Genomic DNA, 19,827 nt, shown 5'->3' on the forward strand with positions numbered 1-19,827 from the left:
ACCAGCGATGATCCCATGACATGGCATGGCTCGCCGCTCAGTTCGGGAAGGGGAGGGGTGACGCCCGGTCAGTCCCCTTGCCGTCGTCTACTCCTCTGGACTCTGCTCCATGCCTCCATCAAAGCAGTACTAGCACACAGCTTTACCCACTCCGAGTAGACTGCTGTCTGTGTGGCGTGTGAGACAAGGGAAAAGATTGATCCAATCTCTTTAATTTATACTCGTACGTATGTATGACCCAGATTGTTCTTTTGCAGTACTAGTATAGTCCAATTGCATCCATCTTACTACGTACTACTCCCACACCCTCACGCCCTTTCAAAATTCAAATAAGATGGCACTTTTTTTTTTGCGAAAGAAGATGGCATTTTGTTGCTCGAGTGGAAATATCTACCATGCTTGTACTCCAGCACCATCAGCTTCTTTCAACTAGGACTACTTCCATACATCTACCTGGTGCTATATTTCTCTGCCATGTGTTCTAGAATTTGAAATGTGTGTCTCGATAATAATAAGAAGAAAATAATTGAACTTCTAACTCGAACTTTTAAAAAAGTAGCTACTCATAGCCTTTTTCCCGAAAGGAATAATCATTCTTTTCTAAAAAAAATTCAGATTTTAGGCCTCACTTGGTTCGGAGGGTATTTCATAGAAAAAACATAGGAACAAGGATTCCATAGCAAAATTTCCTGGAGATGCATTCGGTTTGTAGGATACATGTACAGAAGTTTAATGGAAATACTATTCATTTCCCGTGTTTTCAAAGAAAGCAACACATTCACTCAAAACTCTTTCTTTTTTGCGTAGAAACGAGGCAAGAAAATTCCTTGGAGTGATAAGTGTCATCCTACCAAATGCATGCTCTATACATCTTGGAGATGCCCTTGGAGATGCGGGGGGTTTACGGGTCCGCCTTGGAGATGCCCTTAGCATCAGCTTTTTTCAACTACTACTTCTATACATCTAGCTGGTGTTATTTTCCCCCCCCTTTCAACTGTTCTAGAAATTGAAATATGTATCTCAATAAGAAGAAGAGAAGAATTGAAACTTTAAAAAAAACTGTCCACTCATAGCTTTTCCCCCAAAGTAATAATGATTCTTTTATGACAAATGGATTTTAACGGCTTAACCCAAAGGATATTAGACGTGTCAAAATTGTAGGAAAAAATCCTGCATTTAACATCTTTTCTAACAGCACAAAACATTTGCCCTTTTTTTAAATCTCTCAGTTGTTCAGTGATATAGACCGGACCTCGTTGGCGAGATCCGATCTGTTGTTGCGGCCCGATCTTTCACGACACTCCACCACCAGCAGTAGCAACCTCTCGCCCGTGCACGTGATGTACACGAAGTAGAGGATTTGAACCTTGCAGCCCAGCACGAAAAAACCAATCTCGACAAAGGTACTCACACGCAAAACAATTTCCACAAAGAGAAACAGCAACACAGAGGTTTTTTAAAGATCCCTCCAAAACTTGATATGGGTGTCTGCCCTAAAAAACACATCGTATCTATTTTATAAAAAAATAACCTCCTCTTTACAAAGGACTAGATAGACTTTATATAATAGCCGCACCCTGACTTGGTCCAAAGACCTCACGCACGCACACCATAAGTAGCTTGGAAAGCAAGCATTTGCTACATATTTAAAAGAAAAGATAACTCCTACGTATATGCTAAACCGACTTGATCTATCTAAGAAAACAATAACTGCTAGTTCTGATGTGGCTTCTTCCCTGTCTGTGGTGGACCCCAGCCGACGTCCTTTAAGCTGAATAATTCCCAAATAAAAAGAATCCTCATGTTTATCTTTTCCTTGCGGGGTAGAAAAATAAACGTAAATAATCTTCTTGTTTTAATTCTGGCGTAGTAGATAATTCTGCCAAGGAAACATTCACGATGGCTCGTGGACTCCTTCATGCCATCTTCTAATCGTGGCTTACCAAAATAATTAGGATGCTCTTTTCCTTGGTTTCCTCCACATGCACGTCTGATACGGTGGCATTTAATCTCAAACTGAACGCCCTTCTTTTCCTCATCTATGCACGTGGTCTCCAACACATCAGTTTGCATGACCATACCATTTACTAGTGCATGTTCATCTTCGTGACTTGGCCGTATGTAATCACTAATCAGGTGTACATGCAGTGTATTTTTGAACATTACCGGCTTCAGGCGAAACATCAAAGACCTCGGAATTTATATTACACTGGGTCGCATCATTCAGTTAACAAGAACAAGTTAAAGAAAATGAAGTTCTTCACGCTCACTAGCTATTGCCTGCTCTCTTTCCGTTCTCGTTACATGCAGCTGGCATGTCTACAATTTTTTCTTCATAGTCAGCATCAAGTCTTGTGTGTGCTTGTTTTTTCTTTTCCTTCTGAGCAACCTGGACTTTGTAGTTCCAAAAGGAATTTCAAGACAGAAATCGCATGCTCCAAAAGTTAGCGTTCACGATTCAAATAAATCCTGGTGTGTTATATCTTTGTTTCTGAACCAACCATATCAACAACACCCCTGTCCTGAATATCATCACTTGTACAGTTTTAGTGTTCTGAACTAGTATTTGAAAAATATGAGACGATTTTCAGACAATGTCTCCGCAATATTATTATGCTTACAGTTGCTCACAGGAAGAGTATATGCTCAGGCTCAGAACTTCGAGCAAGTACCCTCGCCAGAAAGAAATTACTTCCAGTAAGTAGCACTAACTGACGTTGTTCAACATTCACAGTTGTAAATTCCCCTGTGAACACACCAAAAAATAGTTCCAACCTCCACATAAAAAACAGAGTTTTTCACAAGTTTCACACCGCAGTTGCTCACAATTTTCAACCTACTGCTGGTTGGTTACATGATTAGTGCGCACTTGCATCTTAGCTTGCAGCCTGATGTTGTTTCTCAACTCCCAAGGAACAGCATTCTTCAAGTACTACTGATGTTGTTCAGCCTTCACAGCACATGGGGCAACGTGAGCTCCGGCCACACTACAAATGCAACAATGGTGGTTCAGTAAACATGCATGAGACAATCTAGAGAAACAACAGTTCGAAAGTTTCACGGGGATCATATTCAGTCAACTACCTTAGTTCAGAGAGTCAGTAGACGGGGTCATAGCAGATTCTGCATTGTCAGGAGAGGCAATTAATTCTTCTAGCGTGCGGAACCTCTTATGATCGGCTGCCGGTTCTTCCACGGGCCCCTTGCGACGTTCATGCTTCAGTTGAAACCTAGGACTTGTCCTAGGAATGCCAGTATGGTAGTCCTTCCTAGCATGTTTCACCTTCCCCCTCACCAGCTCCGCATCAGCACCATCAGAGGTCAGAGCCTCGGCTGGTAGCTCTTCCACAGGCCCGTTACGACATTCACGCTTTGTTTCAAACCTAGGACTTGTCCGAGGAGTGCCGGTATGGTAGTTCTTCCTAGAATGTTTCACTTCCCCTCTCACCAGCTCAGCATCACCACCTTCAGAGGTCAGAACCTTGGCTGGCATTTCTTCCGCAGACCCGTTATGACATTCACGCTTCGGTTCAAACATAGGACTTGTCCTAGGAGTGCCAGCAGGGTAGTTCTTCCTAGGATGTTTCAGCTTCCCTCTCACCAGCTCCGCGTCGCCAACTTCAGAGGTCAGTGCCTCGGCTGGCAGCTCTTCCACAGGCCCGTTATGATATTCATGCTTTGGTTCAAACCTAGGACTTGTCCGAGGAGTGCCGGTATGGTAGTTCTTCTTAGGACGTTTCATCTTCCCTCTCACCAACTCCGCATCGCCACCTTCAGAAATCAGTGCCTCGGCTGGCCGCTCTTCCACAGGCCCGTTACGACATTCACGCTTCGGTTCAAACCTAGGACTTGTCCGAGGAGTGCCAGTATGGTAGTTCTTCCTAGGATGTTTCAGCTTCCCTCTCACCAGCTCCGCGTCGCCAACTTCAGAGGTCAGTGCCTCAGCTGGCAGCTCTTCCACAGGCCCGTTATGATATTCATGCTTTGGTTCAAACCTAGGACTTGTCCGAGGAGTGCCAGTATGGTAGTTCTTCTTAGGACGTTTCACCTTCCCTCTCACCAACTCCGCATCGCCACCTTCAGAGGTCAGAGCCTCGGCTGGCAGCTCTTCCACAGGCCCGTTATGACATTCACGCTTTGGTTCAAACCTAGCACTTGTCCCAGGAGTGCCGGTATGGTAATCCTTCCCAGGATGTTGCATCTTCTCTCTCACCAGCTCCGCGTCGCCACCTTCACAGGTCAGTGCCTCGGCTGGCAGCTCTTCCAGAGGCCCGTTCCGACATTCAGGCTTCAGTTCAAACCTAGGACTTGTCCTAGGAGTACCGGTGTGGTAGTTCTTCCTGGGACGCTTCACCTTCCCTCTTACCATCTTTGCATCGCCACCTTCAAAGGTCGGAGCCTTCAGAACTGTAGAAGTCGGGCCTGCAGAAGATCAATGTTAATTATTTTTTTCTGGGAAGGGTGCTGTTAACTTCAAATAATAATAATTTGTTGCAATGTTTGCATGATATGGACTGTTTGCAAGATAAACACACAACTGTACTGAGAAAGGGATAGAGGAATATACTGGGGAACGGCGCTGATGTGGGAGAGCGAGGACGGTTGTGCGATTCAGCCATATCAAGAAGTGCTTTTTCAGTAACCAAAGGCGATGCCGTAGCTTCCAAACTATTTCCAGAGTCAGCAGCTTCTTGACTTCCTGGAGTAGCTGCAACAAGCACAGCCTTCACATCTTGGCTTCCTTCACTAGCAGCCTGCACATCTTGGCTTCCTTCACGAGCTGCAACAAGCACAACTTGCACATCTTGGCTTCCTTCACTAGCTGCAAGAAGAGGTTCTTTTTCCGTAACCAAGGACGATGTGGTGGCTTCCAAAGCATGTTCGCAATCAGCCACCTCTTGGCTTCCTTCACTAGCTGCAACAAGAGGTTCTTTTTCCGTAACCAAGGACGATGTGGTGGCTTCCAAAGCATGTCTGCAATCAGCAGACTCTTGTCTTCCTTCACTAGCGGCAGCAAACACAACCTGCAGATCTTGCCTTCCTTCACTAGCTGCAACAAACACAGCCTGCACATCTTGGATTCCTTCACCAGCTACGACATGCATAGTCTGCCTATCAAGCGACGCCGCCCGGTGCTGAGTTGCAATATGATCCTCCTGAACAGTCTCGTCATCGCTGCTGCTCAAGTCAATAATAACATGATCACTCAGATCTATGAAATCTATTACAGTCATGTTGTGGCCTGAAATAGTAAAATTGCGTGGGCAATGATTAATGAAGAATGGTGCAGGAATAAAAAGAAGCTGAAGCTATATCCATCCATCAGACATTTCACCCCTAAGGGAAAAGAAACAAGTAGCAAGGATAATAAAAATAACCAAAGTCACTTACCCTTTTTAAGAATCGAGATATTTGAACATTTATGTAGCTATTATAACATGACTAACTCTTTAACTTGGAGCACCGGCCATGAACTCTCTTTTTTAGTACATGTGGTAAAAAAACAATGAATGTACTATTGAAGACAAATGCAGTAAGATTATTTTCATATAACCCGTCATAAATATTTTAATGTGCAAATTCAAAGAACTCTGATTCCAAAGCTCTAGCGGTTGCTTTGATTCCTACATATTCATTCAGTATATCTTGATTGAAAATGAAGCTATCATTTCCTTCTGTATATTGCTAAATGAATAGATTTCACAAGAGGTCGAGAAGCTCGAGTAGTAGTAAGAATTAGAGTTCTTCCTCAATTATGGATTTTTTTCACATAGCTCGGGTCAATTAGCATCTCCATGTGTTGAGTTAAAAAGTAACGGCGACGTTGCTAAAAATCGAACAAAAATGGCTTTACCGGATCCAAGTGTGACCAAACTGTCGCTTTCTTGATCGTATCCACTAGAATGAGGCTATTTGTGAATCTTGAGACCTGAATTTGATATAACCTTTAGGATAGCAAGAGCTGGAGCTGTTGTAAATAGTACAAGCGCTTGAAGTTGTAATGAGTGCTAATGCAAAAAACTCATTGTAATGCAAAATAATAAGAAAAGAGAAAAAAATAACATTGAATCCTACAGAAAAAGATCATTGGATGATATTATCTAGGTTCACAGTTTTGAGACATAGGAAAGGATAATGTTTGTACAAGTCTTCATTAACAAGAATAATGGGTCAAAAAAATTCAAACAACATTTGTTTCACCAGCAATGAATAATGACAAGGCATGTAAGGCAAGACCAGACTACCTTCAGCTCAAATTTCATCCTTGCAATAACTTGAAGGCCAAGGTTCTTAGCTTTCACCCCATTGACTAGTGCAATTGCAGCAGCACCATCACTGTACAGTGCTGGAAGATAAGAAAGGCACTGCAGTTACACTTTAATGTAACATCGCTTCGCTTAATTCATCTTAACCGTGCAAAAAAGAATAAAATTTGAGCTCTGAAATAATCTAGCTCTTCAGTACTCTCTTAAGATGACACAGAACAGACCGATGATTTATACTACTGAATATATACAACATTGTTTGGCTGAAGCTCTGAAATAATCTAGCTCTTCAGTACTCTCTTAAGATGACACAGAACAGACCGATGATTTATACTACTGAGTATATACAACATTGTCTGGTCATGTAAAAATAAATCTACAATGCTAGACCAAGCAGTATCATAAATCTGAATGAAAGTGTTATGTTAACAAATACTGAATAGCGGCACTTTAAGCACATAGCTCAATTCTAGTAGCTGGATGTTTTTATTCAGGATTATGGTACCATACTGGAATATTGCTGTTTAAACTATTTTGCAAAGTTACCATCTAAGTAAATATCCATATAAAGAAGTAAAACAAATAACAAGGGTACGAAAATTGCAAACCTTATATATAGTAGATAGAAGAAGTGCCAGCAGTTACAGGCCCATTCTTCTTAAACGCTGGCCCAAGTTTCCTCAGTTTCACTGGATCAATCTGCACACGTAGATGACCAGAGAAACCATGAAGAAGCAGTATGGAAAAAAAAAGGTATGCTGATGGTTATGTATTTGCTTTGTCTTGATGTGTTATTCTTCTGTGTACCACAAAACTATATTGAATCTGTAAGTCAAAACGGGACCATGTTGGTCTATCAATAAAAATGAAACCACGTGCAGATGACATTGAAGAAATTCAACACATTCCACAAATTTAGTAATCTGTAAGTTCAACACTAGTATAAGCTGACTACTGGATTTTCAACTAACCCCTGTTTAAGAATGGGGATACTAATATCATATCAACGAAACAACTATCTTTCCTTAATTAACTGCTATTTTCGCCTTTGCATTGAGAGCCTCTCCGACTTTGAAGGACCGGCCATGATGAACTCTCTTCACTTAATACACGTGGTAAAATATTAAACGGTGGAATTACTGTTAATGACAAATGCATTAACATTATTTTCATGCAGCCAATCACAAACATCCCACATGTATTTTAGCATGCGAATTTGAAGAACTCCGATTGTAAAAATCTAGAATTTTCTGCAAGATTTGTTCACAGCAGTTCGTCAATCGAAGTTGAAGACGCGCCTGGTTGGCGGAGAAAACTTTGATGATTGCAATTTAGCTCATTTAGGAGAGCAGCAGGCTCGTTCGTCGCTAAACCTTACTTTTTTTTCTCTGCCCTTGGCCAAGTACTTTGGCTGAAAGGTGTGCTTAGCATAAACAAATCATACTCCTACAGTTAACTAGTACCACCACCAATGTCAGGAGATCTCTGTTTTACTGTTCAACATGCTACTAGTACGGAGTACTAGTTTAAGCTGACTTGGGTGGGAATGGGATCAGTGAGCTCTCGAACGCTACGAGGAAAGATTTCGCAAATCGCAAAGAGGCCATCTGAAAAGAAGAAATCTGGAAGAGAAAGGCGCAGGCGGAGGCAGCAGACCTTGGTTCCTCTGCTTCCCCATCTCACCCCACCTTCAGGCTACTTCCTTGCTCGCTTCGCCCCCCTCCCCTCCGCTTGGCCTCCAACAAAACGGCCGGGAATCAAAGCGCGATCGGTGCTCTGCAAGGAGACCAGCAGAGATCGTTGAGCGGCGACGAGCAAGAACCAGCTTAAAATCAGCTCCAAGAAAAGAAAGACGGGGTTCCTCACCCGCGGGACGGATCGAGCGGAGGCCTTCGCTCTGCGCCCACGGCAGCGCGGTCCACCGGAGGAGGAGGAGGACGGCGAGCTGATCTGGTGGGGTGGGGGATGCTCTCCGAGGGAGCCACGGGAGGATGATCACGTGGGGGTTCCTGCGCCGTGGGACCCACCGAGATCAGTGGGCAGGCCCAACAAAAAGAACATGGGAATATCTTTTTGACAATTAATATTTGTTGACCACAGTAAGTTTAGTTCATAAGCATGATAAATCGACTCTCAGTTTATTTTTTGTCAAAAAAATTGCCGTGCTTGCTAACTAAGCTTGTCATCCTCGCGTCAACTAAAATCACCATATAAACGTTCAATCTACCATGGTCAAATCCCGAACGTTCATAATTTATCAATCCCGAACGTTCATAATCTACCATGGTAAGCAAGTGATGATCTTTAAGAATTAGACTTGCATGGACAGATATGTAGTAACTCCAAATTTTACCGGACCTTGAAGTTTTTTCATACTTCATTGAATTTCCATGAAGTTCCTACGCACATAAGGGAAAACAAGTAATTGTGCTTGTCTTGCAATTAGTAGTAGGTTAGTCCAAATACATATCAAAGTTTGCATAAAAAATAAGATAGTGGCATGAAACATACAAAAAAAAATATAGATACGTCGGAAACTTATCAAGGGCGAGATGTGGCAAGATGCTCACATGTCGCAGAGGTGGTAGGCTGGATGGGATGGCAGGGCCATGGGTTTGGGAGGGGGAGACTGCTGCCAAAAGCCGTGCTCCGACTGAGGCTGGAGTCGTCAATGACGGCGCCTACAGGCACCCTTTTTCCTTGTTGAAGGCATTGATGTTGCGGCCCTCCCTTACTAAATTCGGTCTTCCTTGGACTGAAATAATATGTTAGCATGCATCCACGCTGCTTGAGCACCTTTTTCTCAACTGAGAATATTATCATGCTTGTACAATATTATCAAGGGCTATGCTCAAGGTCAGAGCTTCATATAAGTAGCACTAATAACTGATTATGTTCAACCTTCATATAGCTCCAGCCGTCATGTACCAAACCACATACTCCGCAGAAATTTTACGTTACAGTTGCTCTCACAAATTTCAACCTATTGCTGTTTAGTTACATCTCAGCTTGCAGCCAGGATGAGAAGAACAAACATTTATTTTTCTTAACTGACAATTAAATAACACTACTTATGTGCCTTTTTTATGTACATCAAAACAACACCTTAGAAAATGTGCATGTCAAAACAAGTTAGAAATCTCTTGGAAATATTTAACTGGAAGTTCACCAGCAGCTTGTCGAACAAAGAGGGACATAAACTGATCTGCAATTCTTCAAGGCGAAAATGGACTCATCCACCAAAACCTTTATTCATTCCCATGTTTCCGTGGGCAGCAAGTGTACAACTACATTTTTAACTTCAGCCTCTCCTAATTAATCCATCTCATTTAAACTAATAAGCTGGCTAGCTACGGCTAGGCTACTTCTACTCCTCGATCGTCCAGGCTGCTGCTACTGCTCCAGCAGCTTGTTCATCATGGGGGTCTTCATCTCCCACGCGTGCAGGTTGGTGACCTTGATGTCCGACTCACCGTTGTTGAAGACGAAGAGGTGCGCGTCGTCGCCGATGGCTTTCCTCGGGTAAACCCTCGTCAGGATGCACGTCTTTCCGCCGGCCCCGAAGCTCTCCACCACAGAATGGTCAATCTGAAATGAAGTTCGCGACATGCCTTAGACCCCTCTTTCAACGGTTTAATCCACTCCAGAGCATACACTGATCATGTGGTTACATATATACATATACCAATGTTCTGAGGGCGATCTTCTTGGTCTTGGCTATGTCGACGTTGACAAAGCCGGCGAAGGTCGGCCTGTAGATCTGTGACTCGTACGATGACCTATTTGATAGTGACCATTGGGAATTACTGTTGGATCTGGATGCACGGATAATCCAACATTGCAAGTTTTATACTACCATGTAATGTGACTTACCTTGTCGGGTCATTACACATGAGGATGGCGTAATTGGTGTCGTTGGTCTTGAACACCCTGAAGAAGACGGCTGTCCTCTCCTCGAGGTCGTCGGAGGCCAGCAGCCAGAGCCCGAACGGCCCAACGCCGCCCTTGACGTGCGAGTTGAACTTCTTGCATAGCCCCTGTGCGTCGGTCCGCCACGCCAGGTCGAACTTCTCCGCTTTGTCCAGGTCCCTGATGGCGAACGCCGCCTCCACGTCTGACTGCACGGATTTGAAGCCGGTGATCTCGAAGTACTCGCCGCCCTTGACGGCCTTGTTGCTGACATTTACGTGCTTTGAGCGCAGCGACTTGACCTCCTCCACTGGCCATTGGATCAGCTGTCTCCCGCTTCGCGATAGGAAGATCTTCCTTGGTATCGCCTGAGAAAATCAGCAACAACAATACGTCTCGATCTCAGGCTCTCAGCACATACAGTGGAAAACATACTAGCAAAAGTAATTTTGTTCATGTGCAAGCGTAGCTAGTTCCAGTGACCTGGATGCCGGCCCAGCCCTTGTGGCGGTCCTCGGTAACGGTGTCAGACTCATTGGCCCAGCCCCAGAGCACTCGGCGTCTCTTGGCCGGGTCGAAGAAGGACTTGGAGGCGTAGAAGTCACCATAGTCGTAGCGGAGGTCGTAGTCATTGTCCAGGAAGGCGTGGTCGGGGGTGTACCTCTCCTTGTCGTGGTCGTATGTGCCAATTGTGTAGTAATCGTATCGTGTCAGTTCTAGACTCACCTTGAGCACGTACTTGACCTCCTTGGCCACAACATGGTCGTGCAACTCCACGATGTCCACACCACTCTGGTGGTTACGGCTGCCTCCGGCTACCGCCACAGGGAAGAAGTCAGGGCACTCCCACATTCCTGTGAGTCCCGCGTGCAATGAGTGGCGCGCCTTGACCCACTTCTTGAAGTCTCGGCTCCGGTACAACACCGCGATCCCCCTCATGTTCTCCTTGGTGCCCACCACCAACCTCCAGTGTCTGCACATATATCAGGTACAACATATATTCTTTATGCATACTCACAACACAATATATAGTTTTGGGGGGGGGGGGGGCACCGCCCCCTCCCCCCAAGCTCTGGGCCAACTTGTGAAGAAAATTTGTTCGGAGGATGAAAATAAAATGTACATACCCGTCAGGTCCGTACCACGCTGTCGTGGGATCACGGAAAGCGCTTGCGTTGATGCCGTGGTCGGGGCTGATGATTGGATTGTAATCGGGCTTGACCCACTGCCGGAGGTATGGGTCGGAGAGGTTGGCCGGGTACGCGACGTTCTGCACCTGGTTCTTGTGGGGATCGATGCCGGTGTACATGATGACGGGGACGCCGTTGGGCAGCAGTGTGGCGGAGCCCGACCAGCAGCCGTTGACGTCGAAGGGCATGGTCGGGTAGATCGCAGGCTCCAGCGCCACCCAGTGAATGAGGTCGGTGGAGACGGAGTGCGCCCAGATGATGTTCCCCCACACGGCGCCCTTGGGGTTGTACTGGTAGAAGAGGTGGTACAGCCCTTTGTAGTACATTGGCCCTGCATCCATCCGCACGCACGTAAGCTAGGTTTAGATACATGCTGAGTGCCATGCAAACAAATGTCCACACTAGTTAGTTAGTAAACTACTATACTCCACGTACCATTGGGATCTGATTGGTTGTTGTGTCGTCATGGGAAGTAGAGTCAATGCCATGCAAACAAGAGGCGACCAGAAATGAGTAACAGAAAGAAGAAGATGATCCACAAACATGCAGAGGTGTAGATGGATCGAGAAAACAGTATCTACCATTGATCCAGTTCTTAGGGGGCTGGAAGTGGTAGCCGGTGCGCAGCTCCTGTGCAACCTCCTTGGTCTCCAGCGACTGGAGCTCCGGATAGATGACATGCGACGCGTGCACCGCCGTCGACGCCGTCCAGCACAACAGCGACACAACGGATAGCGCCGCCGCTGCCGTCCCCATTTCCTCTCCTTTCAGCAGTCAGCACGCAACCCTAGCTCGAGAGAGAGAGATGAGTGAGTGAGTGAGCAATGCGGTGTGTGTTTATAGCCGAGTTTGGATAAGCAGTACACATGGGATGGACTGAGGACTGAGGTCCTAGGATTCCACGTGGTGGCCGTGCTGTGTTGACAGTCAAAGACTTGGATAAGACCGCACGCATGGAATGGAGTCCTAGTATTCCACAGGATCAGGGTGGACCGCCCGCGCGCATGGATAGGCCACCAGCTCTCCTCTCCTAGCTAGATGAACCACCCAGCCGGCGGTGCGATTTGACCGTACGTGTCACGACGCCCGGGTGCATGCATGTATCTATCCGCTGGTCCACGGCGAGCGTCGCCGGCCGCCGCCGAGCTCGCCGCGGCGTGCTGCTGCTTTGGATACGGCGACCGCGTAGCCGCCGTAGGTGGATATATGGGTGCACGATGTATATAATGGGTTAACTTAACTCCGCACGTGCCCCTCCGTTTAATAAATGTAAATTCCGTACGTGTAGTGTAATAGCTTAGAACTTGATTGAGAGGGTGCTTGGATCCAAGGAACTTATTTTAGAGAGTGCTTGGATATGTTTTAGTCCCATGACTAAAAGTAGTGGGACTAAAACATGCTAGCCTCACCCATGCTTGGATTCAAATACTAAAAAGGCTAAAATCAAGTTAATGAGCATTTATTATCCTCCAAACCCTCCAATCTAGAACTCGCCTGTGTTAAAGAAGAGGAGTTAAATGAGTAGAGAGAGGACTAATCCACATTTTAGCAGGGGTACCCCTGACTAAAAATTTTTAGTCTCAAGACAAGTTTTAGCCCCTCTTTAGTCAGGGTTGCTTGGAACTTTAGCCTCTTAGTCTGACTAAAATAGTCTCTTTAAGAGGCTAAAGTTCCAAGCAACCCTGACTAAAGAGGGGTTAAAACTAGGGAGATTTTACGGTGCATTATAATACACCAGAGCACATGTATTATATGACCGATCTAACGGATGAGAATAATTGGGCCTTTTTAAGCCCAAGGGTATTTTCAACCTAATTTTTTTACCTTTAATCGGCCCAATTTGGTCCAGGGGTAATATCGTCCTAAATTTTTCGAGTAAATTAAGTGCATTAATAAAGCACTTCATTATAGAGGTCCCATCATCGTGCGTACTCTTTTGAATTTCGGTTCGAACGGTTCGTCCTCTCTCCTCCTCTCGAGCCCTAACCTCGGGCGCCCTCGATCGCCGCCGATCGCCTTCGGCGCCCTCGATCGCCCCCGGCGCCCTCGATCGCCGCCGACCGCACTCGCCTTGTCTACCCCTCCTGCTCCTACTCCCCCTCACTCCCTCCATCGCAAGTCACCCCAGTCGGGTCGCGGCGCCAGATCCTTCCCCGAGCGGACGCCACCTTCCCCGACCCGAGAGGCCACATCATCCTCATCGACGTGCATCAACTTTTTCACGCCGGATCTTCGCTGTAAGTGCCTACCCATCTCAAATCTTTTCTTGTCCCTTCTGCATATAGAACCAATAGGGGTCGGATTTGATTCGGGTTTAGGATATGTCATGTGAGGTTTAGGGTTTATCGTTTCAGAAAGTTGTGAGGAGATTTCGGTCGGATTTGGTTAGGGTTTAGGATATGTCATCTGAGGATTAGGGTTTATCTTTTCAGAAAGTTGTGATGAGATTACGATTGAAAGGAAGTGTAAGTCGGATGTAGCTATGACATATTGAAGGACTTAGTTAGGATTATGTGGCATGAGAAAGTTGTCAGCAGATTTGGATTCAAAGAAAGTTATTTTGGATTTACTTAGGAGGTACTTTTGAATTGAGTTTCAAGATATTTTGGATTTAGTTAGGAGATAGTTATTTTGTATGGAGTTTGGACTTATTTTGGATTTAGTTAGGAGATAATTTGGATTTAGTTAGGACATACTTTTGGATTTTGTTACGAGATAATTTGGATTTAGTTAGGATATAGTTTTGAATGGAGTTTGGAGATAATTGATCTATCAGGGTGGATCTATCAAGGCATTTGAAGGACTCGTGGACTTTGGATTTAGTTAGGAGATCATCAGTTAGAGCTAGTACAATCAATTACAAATTTCTGGATTTAGTCAGGGCATATTTACTTACAGCTTTTGAAGGACCGAGTTAGGTACATGAATCCGATATGAAAAATTAAATCAATTATTTAAGCAGAGTAGTGCATAATTTTGGTAACGTATGCTATCCATCCGTAACATTGACTATCTGTTTCCGCTGACAGCATAACGACATGGATGATAAAGGCAACGATGGCAAAAACTTGGGTGATACAGGCAAGGACGACAAGGACATGGGTCATAGAGGCAACAAAGGCAAATGCATGGACCCCAAAGGAATGGATGGTATGTGCATGGATGATAAGGATAATGAGGATGCAGGCAAGGATGGCATAGACATGGATGATGTACACATACAAGGTAAAGGAATTGATAATAACGGCATGGCTGGTTCAGACCCGAATGAGTGTATGGAATACTTAGAGATTGTGAAGAAGACGTTCAGGACTGAGGAAGAAGCCTACATGTTCTACGTAGGCTATGCGAGAAAAAAGGATTTGGTGTTAGAAAGGATGATCTGAAGTACAGGGGTCCGGGTCTGAAACAAAATGCATACAGAAGGACATACAAGTGCTGCAAACAAGGATGGCGGGCCCTTAAGCACTTTAACAGAACTGAAAGAAAAAGAACACCGAGGGGTCTTTCTCGGTGTGGGTGTCCCGCTCTTTTTCAGGTTGAGCTACAAGATAGCAGTGGCCTCTGGTTCATCAAGAATTTTGTGGAAAAGCATAACCATCTGTTTGTCCCTGCTGACCTGACTCCGTACTTGTCGGCTCATCGTAGAATGACTGACGCACAAAAGGCCGATGTCATCGAGTATGCTGTCGGTGGACTTCGAACACATCAGATTATGAATGTAATGGAGAAGAATGCCAGAGGTCCTGACAAGCTTGGATTTATATATCGAGATCTATACAACCATGTTTCAGTCGAGAAGAAGCGCAAGATAGAAGGCGGCGACGCTAGATATTTGCTCACCTATATGATTGCACAGAAAAAAGCAGACCCAGAATTCTTTTTCAAATACACAAAAGACAGCGAAGGCCATTTGAGGAACATATTCTGGGCTGACTCACAATCCCGCATTGACTATGTTGCCTTTGGTGGTGTCGTGGTGTTCGACAGTACATATCGGTCTAACAAGTACATGCTTCCGTTTGTTCCATTTGTTGGTCTGAACCATCACTGCAGCACAGTTTTTTTTGGGGTGGGTCTAGTGTCAGACGAGACAGTTGCATCATACCAGTGGATTCTTCATGTATTTTTGGAGGCAATGTCCCAGACGGCACCAATTTCAGCAATCACCGATGGGGACGGTGCAATGGCTAAAGCAATAGCTACTGTCTGGACCAGAACAGATCATCGTTTGTGCACGTGGCATATTGAGGAGAATATGGTGATGCACCTCCACAAGGAAAAGCTGGAGCAATTTAGGGAATTCATTTACCGTCGTTGGGATGTTGATGAGTTTGAGAAAAGATGGGAGGCTTATAAGGTTCGGTTCAAAATAAAACCAACGGGCAAGAGGTCGTCATGGGTTAACAGGATGTACAAGCTGCGACACAAATGGGTTGCTGCATACACAAAGGGTAGATATTTCCTAGGCATGATGAGTAATCAAAGGAGTGAGTCTCTCAACTCAAGGCTTCATGTGCACCTGAACAGGAAGATGCAGCTTGTTGATTTGTTGCAGCATGTTGAGCACTGTGTATCCATAATGCGTAAGACTGAAGCAACATTAGACGCAGTAGCAACACATACGATACCCTTCACTAAGCTGAATGCACACCCTTTGGAGATTGCTGCCTATTATATTTATACAACTGTGATGTTTCCAAAGGTAAAGCGTTAGATTGTCGAAGGGACAAATTGGCAGGTCACGGACCGGGTAGCATGTGATGGTTTGGTCGTGTTTGGAGTTTTGCGCAAAGCCTCATATGATAAAGTCCCATATGGCAGGGATGCTAGAGAATTGCAAGATAAGGAAGGTAAGTATGCTGAGGACTTGCATGCAAAAAAATTGGATGCTGAGGATCCCAATGACTTGGAAGGTAAGGATGCTGAGGACTTGCATGCAAAAAACATGGATGCTGAGGATCCCAATGACTTGGAAGGTAAGGATGCTGAGGACTTGCATGCAAAAAACTTGGATGTTGAGGATCCCAATGACTTGGAAGGCAAGGATGGTGTGGACTTGCACGCCAAAAACCTGGATGCTAAGGATCCCAATCACTTGGAAGGTAAGGACAGTGAGGAGTTGGAGGCAAAAAAGTTGGATGCACAAGGCGTGGATGCTAAGCCTGTGGATTTTATATATCACCTGACTTGTCTGTTTACAGGAGCAAGACTGGATGATGCAGCTTGTTGTAAGGACATATTTATCCCTAAGTGTTTTGGTGATTGATGACAACGCATTTGGGGACTAATCGTGTGCCATGAGTATTCCAGACACTTCTTTGCTAGGCACAAGACGATTGGGTGCCCCTCGAAGACTGACGAAGACGGCGTCTTTTCTACGCTTCTTTTTGGTGGATTTGAGTCATAGGAAAGCCGTACTATTAAGAGGGGGTCCGCGTTGGAGAGGTTTGGGTGGAATCATCACGTACACGTCTCCTTCTTATCCCCTCCTTCTTCCTTGGAGCTTCCTCCGTTTTCTTGCCTCCCTTGTCTGGCTGCCGTTCTTGGTTGCGGTACTACTGCTCCTAGGTCAACGGTAGTACCGTGGGCATTCGCGGTAGTACCGCAGGTGCCCACGGTAGTACCGCGTTCGCCGAGCGGTAGTACCGCGCTATGCAGTCAGGCAGTAGTACCGCCCCTCGGCAGTACTACTGTGTCGGGTTTTTGCTACTTCCGTTTCTTTGCGGAAGTAGGCACGGAAGTTTTCCTTCTCCCCTGGCTGGGATTTTTGCCTCACGGTAGTACCGCATGGGGGGCGCGGTAGTACCACGCGTGCGGAAGTACCGCCCCCAGCTCCTGTGCGTCTGTTTATCGGTTCTGTGCTAGGGTTGCGGCAGTACCGTGGGTCGGTACGGTAGTACCGCACAGCCGTGCGGTAGTACCGCTTGGTTGCAAGCAGTAGTACCGCGTGGCCTTGCGATAGTACCGCTGGCCAGGCGCGGTAGTACCGCTGGCCGCGGGCTGGTTGGTGGGTAACGGTTGGATCTGTTCCACACACTATATAATGGGTCCCCTTCTTCCCCGTTGACTTACCTCTTCCACCACTAAGCTCCATTATTGCTCCAAGCTCCATTTTCACCCGATCTCACTCCCTAGCCAACCAAACTTGTTGATTTGCTCGGGAGTGGTTGAGAAGGCCCCGATCTACACTTCCACCAAGAGATATTTGATTCCCCCACTAATCCCTTGCGGATCGTGTTACTCTTGGGTGTTTGAGCATCCTAGACGGTTGAGGTCACCGCGAAGCCATAGTCCATTGTGGTGAAGCTTCGTGGTGTCGTTGGGAGCCTCCAATTGAGTTGTGGAGATTGCCCCAACCTCGTTTGTAAAGGTTCGGTTGCCGCCTCCAAGGGCACCAATAGTGGAATCACGACATCTCGCATTGTGTGAGGGCGGGAGGAGATTACGGTGGCCCTAGTGGCTTCTTGGGGAGCATTGTGCCTCCACACCGCTCCAACGGAGACGTACTTCCTCTCAAAGGGAAGGAACTTCGGCAACACATCCTCGTCTCCACTCTTGGTTATCTCGTGCCTTTACTTGTGGAAGCTTATTTGTTTCATATATCTTGCTTGCTTGTGTTCCTATCCGTGTTGCATCATATAGGTTGCTCACCTAGTTGCATATCTAGACAACCTACTTTGATGCAAAGTTTAAATTGCTAAAGAAAAGCTAAAAAATTTGTTAGTTGCCTATTCACCCCCCTCTAGTCAACCATATCGATCCTTTCAATTGGTATCAGAGCCTCGTCTCTTTATTAAGGACTTTACCGTCCAAAGAGTATGGTTGATACTGTAGACGGTGTGGAGGAACACTCCGGTGTGAATCCGATCTTGTCTACGGGCGATGGGGGAACCTCGGTCTCTCGTGAGGAGTTCAATGTGGCCTTGGAGACATTGAAAACCTCCATGACGACCGAAGTTGAAAGCATGTTTACTAAATTTCTTGAGGGGCTTAAACTATCCACCGCACCGTTGAAAGTGGGTGACCCGCCAACAAGGTGACGGATGCTATCCCCGACAAGGGGGAAGCTAGTAGTGAAAAGGCTCCTTCTTCTAGTGGTAAGAATGGCACCGGCATCTTTGCCCATGTGGAACCACCACTTGTTTATGGTGGACCGGTTCCTTCCACTCATTTGAATCATGCCGGTCCTCCCCCTAAGATTGTGAAAAATGAGGACTTTGATTCTTGGGTTTACCGCTTTAAACGTCATTTAAATCATGTGAACAGTAACCTTTGGAGAATCATTGAAGAAGGTTTTTATCCGCATGATCCAAGCAACTTCACTCCTCGAGAAGCCGTGGATAATCAATTCAATGAGAATGCTCTCTTCATCATTCAAGATGCAATTCCACCCGAAGACCTACCTCATCTTTGTCCCTTCGCCTTGGCCAAAGATGCATGGCATTGTGTTGTCTTTCTCTATCGGGGAAGCGCAAGCATTCAATGCTCCAATTATGAAGTGGTACAAGATGAGGCCGATGAGTTTGCAATGAAAGAAGATGAAGAACCTCGTGAGCTTCATCGGAGAGTAACCAAACTCGCGGTCTCACTACGAGATCACGGGAGCAAGGACACGGATGACAATTGGATCAAGCGCAAATTCCTCAAGGCAATGATGCCCTATCACAAGGCCATGTCCTCTGTCATTCGTCAAAGACTGGACTTCCACACTTTGACCTCAAGCGAAGTGTTGGATGAGTTTGTGGCCATGAACATTTTGGACAAGACTGCCAACAATGCGGTGCTCCGTTCTCAATGGGCAAAGAAGCCTAACCTTGCATTGAAGGCCAAGCTCACCGTGGAAGAAGAAGAAGAGGAAGAAGAGGAGAGCAACCCCAAAGATACGAAGTATGCATATCATGAACACATGGCACTTGCTTTAAGGCAATTTTGGAGCAAGAACAACTCAAGGCCAAACTTTAGCAAAAGCAACTCGAGTGGCACAAGGGGCAAGCAATGTTTAAGGACTTGCTACAATTGCGGCAACGTGAGTCATTTCGTTGCGGAATGCCCGTATGAGAAGAGGGAAGACAATGGTGGCAAGCTCATCCGAAAGGACAAGGCCAAGTCGTTCCCCAACAAGAACAACTTCACCAAGAAGACTCCTCCAAAGGCTTTGGTTGTGCAAGAAGAGTACAATGAGGATGATGACGATGATGAAGATGGTGAGTCGGTTGCCATGGCCTCCGTTGCCATTGCAACAACGTCACGGGTGTCTCTCTTCGACTCACCCAACGAGAGCATCACCGCCAAGTGCCTCATGGCTAAAGCCACCAACAAGGTAACCTCCAACATCAAAACTACCATCATTAATCATCCTTCCCCGATGGATAGCATTAATGAACTTGAGGGAGCTAATGTGGAGGCTAACGAGTTTGAGGCCTTTATGGGCAAACTCAAGGGAAAATCCAAGAAGCACT

At 45.8% G+C, this 19,827-nt stretch overlaps 2 protein-coding genes across 5 annotated transcripts; both read right to left on the minus strand.

Moving 5' to 3' along the window:
* Positions 1-2,741: 2,741 nt before the first annotated feature.
* LOC125542386 (uncharacterized) lies at positions 2,742-8,298 on the minus strand. 4 transcript variants are annotated; one of them, XM_087545979.1, is made up of 8 exons: positions 8,133-8,298; positions 7,923-8,042; positions 6,875-6,965; positions 6,246-6,346; positions 5,855-5,929; positions 4,568-5,178; positions 3,085-4,422; positions 2,742-2,987 (listed from the first exon to the last, which is right to left on the minus strand). In XM_087545979.1, exons 6-7 carry the CDS (start codon positions 5,103-5,105, stop codon positions 3,086-3,088), a joined length of 1,875 nt encoding a protein of 624 aa, XP_087402105.1. In that variant the 5' UTR covers positions 5,106-5,178; positions 5,855-5,929; positions 6,246-6,346; positions 6,875-6,965; positions 7,923-8,042; positions 8,133-8,298; the 3' UTR covers positions 2,742-2,987; position 3,085. The 4 variants fall into 4 exon arrangements, with proteins under 4 accessions (XP_087402105.1, XP_087402104.1, XP_087402102.1 ...); XM_087545978.1 differs by having other exon boundaries at positions 3,085-4,407; positions 4,568-5,242; XM_087545976.1 differs by having other exon boundaries at positions 4,568-5,242.
* A 1,189-nt stretch (positions 8,299-9,487) lies between these two features.
* LOC125547619 (beta-fructofuranosidase, insoluble isoenzyme 3-like) lies at positions 9,488-11,691 on the minus strand. The gene is made up of 5 exons (XM_048711439.2): positions 11,303-11,691; positions 10,659-11,148; positions 10,140-10,543; positions 9,952-10,045; positions 9,488-9,854 (listed from the first exon to the last, which is right to left on the minus strand). The coding sequence occupies exons 1-5, from the start codon at positions 11,689-11,691 to the stop codon at positions 9,660-9,662; spliced, it is 1,572 nt and encodes a 523-aa protein (XP_048567396.2). The 3' UTR covers positions 9,488-9,659.
* Positions 11,692-19,827: the final 8,136 nt, after the last annotated feature.

The sequence above is a fragment of the Triticum urartu genome, chromosome 3A (assembly GCF_056163025.1).
Source record: "Triticum urartu cultivar PI428250 chromosome 3A, HENAU_Tu73, whole genome shotgun sequence".
NCBI classification, from domain to species: Eukaryota; Viridiplantae; Streptophyta; class Magnoliopsida; order Poales; family Poaceae; genus Triticum; species Triticum urartu.